Genomic DNA, 2,617 nt, shown 5'->3' on the forward strand with positions numbered 1-2,617 from the left:
AATATTTTATGAAAATTCTAGCCAAGAATGGTGGCTCACACCTGTAATCCTATCACTCTGAGAGGCCAAGGTAGATGGATCATCTGAACTCAAGAGGTTCAAGATAAGCCTGAGCAAGAGCAAGATCCCACCTCTACGAGAGAGAGCTGGGAGCTCGTGGGAGACATTGTTGCAATCGCTTTAGGGAGCCAACAATCAGCCTAAGAAGACATGACCACCAATGCTGGCCCCTTGCATCCATACTGGCCTCAGAACCTAAAGCTGGCTAACTTATACCTAATGAATATTCCACCTGGCATCTCCTGGCTGACCTCTTCTCTGTCTGTGGGGTCTTAGTCACGACCACATGGCATTTGTCCAGTTGTGCTGCTGTTGTTCCACTGGGGACTTGGTGGCGACTGTGCCTGTGCTGCTTTGCAGTGTGTGGATTTATTCACCTGACTATTAAGGGCTGGGTCATTCTCTACCATGAGGACGTTCTTGGAGACCAAGCCTTCTTATCCCAACTCTGGTAAGAATATGCCAAGGCAGATAGCCGATACATCCCGGGTGACAAGTTCATGGTATGCATGGAAACCATCACAGTTTTACTGTGGGGACCACTCAGCCTATGGGTGGTGATCGCCTTTCTCCACCAGCAACCCTTCCGCTTTGTCCTACAGCTTGTGGTCTTGGTGGGCCAGATCTATGGGGACATACTGTACTTCCCGACAGAGTACAATGATGGATTCTAGCATGGTGAGCTGGGCCATCCCCTCTACTTCTGGTTTTACTTTGTCTTCATGAATTCCCTATGGATTATGCTGCCTGGAATCCTTGTGTTTGATTCTGTGAAGCAGCTAACACATGCCCAGAGTATGCTGGATGTGAAGGTCACAAAAACCAAGAGTAAGAAGAATTAAGAAGAAGTGGATTGGACTCTAACACTAGCTAATCGGGAGCTCTCCAGCTGCAATTCAGAGTCCAGTCCTGCTCCCATAGGTTAGAGGGACAAAGCTAAAATGAATAGGTCAAATTCAGGCTGATGGGTCAGAACTGGGAAAGAAAGGGGCCACGTAAAGGTATAAGAGAAGCCAGGAGGTCTAGGATGGTGGCAGTTTTTAAAATCAGGGGATATTGCAAAAAAGAAAAAAAAAAGTGTTCAGAAAATAGAATTTGGAAATAAAATATTTTGATTCTTAAAACAAAAAAAAAAGACCCCACCTCTACTAAAAATAGAAAAACTATGGTTCAGCACGTGTAGCTCAGCAGCTATGGCACTGGCCACATACAGCAGGGCTAGTGGGTTTGATCCTGGCCTCTCACAGTATAATACCTAGTCAGCTTTACACTTCATAAATAAATGTAACCTGCTCAAAGTTTACAACTAGTATATGGTAAAGGTAAGATTCAAATCCAAGTCTGATTCTGAAACTATAAGCATGTATACATAAATTTACCAACACAAGAGAAAAATCTCAAATTCAAGAAGAGGGGAGGGGATTTGGTAGCTTCGGTATAATGCATGACTATATGGCACACTCCCTGACTGTAGGACACAGCTATATCTCTTAACTTTAACCTTTCATGTGTAAATTATGTGACCTAATGGTTTGTACCCTCATATTAATCTGAAATAAAAATAAAAATCTATGTGCATGCTGGTACCAACCTGAGTCCAAAGGAATATGTTACCCCTAAGAAATGAAAAAAGGATCCCTGTCTAATTAACTCCAGGAATTACTGGGTTAAGCCTAAAAATACGTGAAGGTGCACTGTGAATCTCCAAAAGGAGGAAACTGGATACAGCCTTAGGGAAATGCCACACCAAGCTATTCTGTTCCAAACATGACAAAATGTTAAGCGATTATACCTGAGCAGCAGCTAGTGTTTTTCTTTATTCTTTTTAGATTTTTCTACCCTAGGGATATATTACTTCCTAAATTAGGGGGAAATTATTATTACTTTAAATATAATAGAGTATAATTGAGAAAGAAGATTAACTAACATGATTCCAATTTTTTTTTGATCCTGCTGGCAACTTCTTCCATCTTTTCACAAGCAGGACACAGGCATTGCAGATGTCTCCCGAACGAGTTTCATGCAACCTGATAAGAAAACAATCAAACCTTTATCAGTCTCCTTTACCTTAAAGAATTCATGCAAGTACATTTCTTTTATCCATTTATGGCTTACAGATGCAATTTAATCATCACAGATGATCCAGTTCCACCATTTCTATAGTACATTTCAATAATATAATTAACTTGCAGAGCTAATGAACCAATTCTGTGTGCCACAATTCGGTCATTTTAAAACAAAGTAAGTTTTTAAAATAAATAACAAAACTTACCTAAAAAAAAAAAAAAAGATTTTCTACAATGATATATACTCATTTTTGAAATGTGTAAGTATTTCAAAAGCAACAAAATGCCACCCTTTAAGTAATGTGCCATGACATTCTAGTTTCACAAGTAAAACAATAAAAGCATTGTAGTTCTTAAAAAATGATCATTATTGGGTAGCGCCTGTGGCTCAGTGAGTAGGGCACGAGCCCCACATACCAAGGGTGGCAGGTTCAAACCCGGCCCCGGCCAAACTGCAACAAAAAATAGCCGGGCATTGTGGGTGGGTGCCT

At 40.7% G+C, this 2,617-nt stretch overlaps 1 protein-coding gene and 1 pseudogene across 2 annotated transcripts in view; one reads left to right on the forward strand and one right to left on the reverse strand.

The window, feature by feature from the left end:
• SINHCAF (SIN3-HDAC complex associated factor) overlaps nt 1-2,617 on the reverse strand; it is a 35,088-nt gene that overhangs the window by 10,052 nt on the left and 22,419 nt on the right. For both annotated transcript variants that reach the window (XM_003792484.3, XM_012806781.1), the window contains exon 3: nt 1,988-2,087. In XM_003792484.3, coding sequence (XP_003792532.1) covers nt 1,988-2,087 — 100 coding nt within the window. The remainder of the gene's footprint in view (nt 1-1,987; nt 2,088-2,617) is intronic.
• LOC100960598 lies at nt 159-918 on the forward strand (annotated as a pseudogene).

Source organism: Otolemur garnettii, unplaced genomic scaffold (assembly GCF_000181295.1).
Source record: "Otolemur garnettii isolate 467f Iridium unplaced genomic scaffold, OtoGar3 scaffold00057, whole genome shotgun sequence".
NCBI classification, from domain to species: Eukaryota; Metazoa; Chordata; class Mammalia; order Primates; family Galagidae; genus Otolemur; species Otolemur garnettii.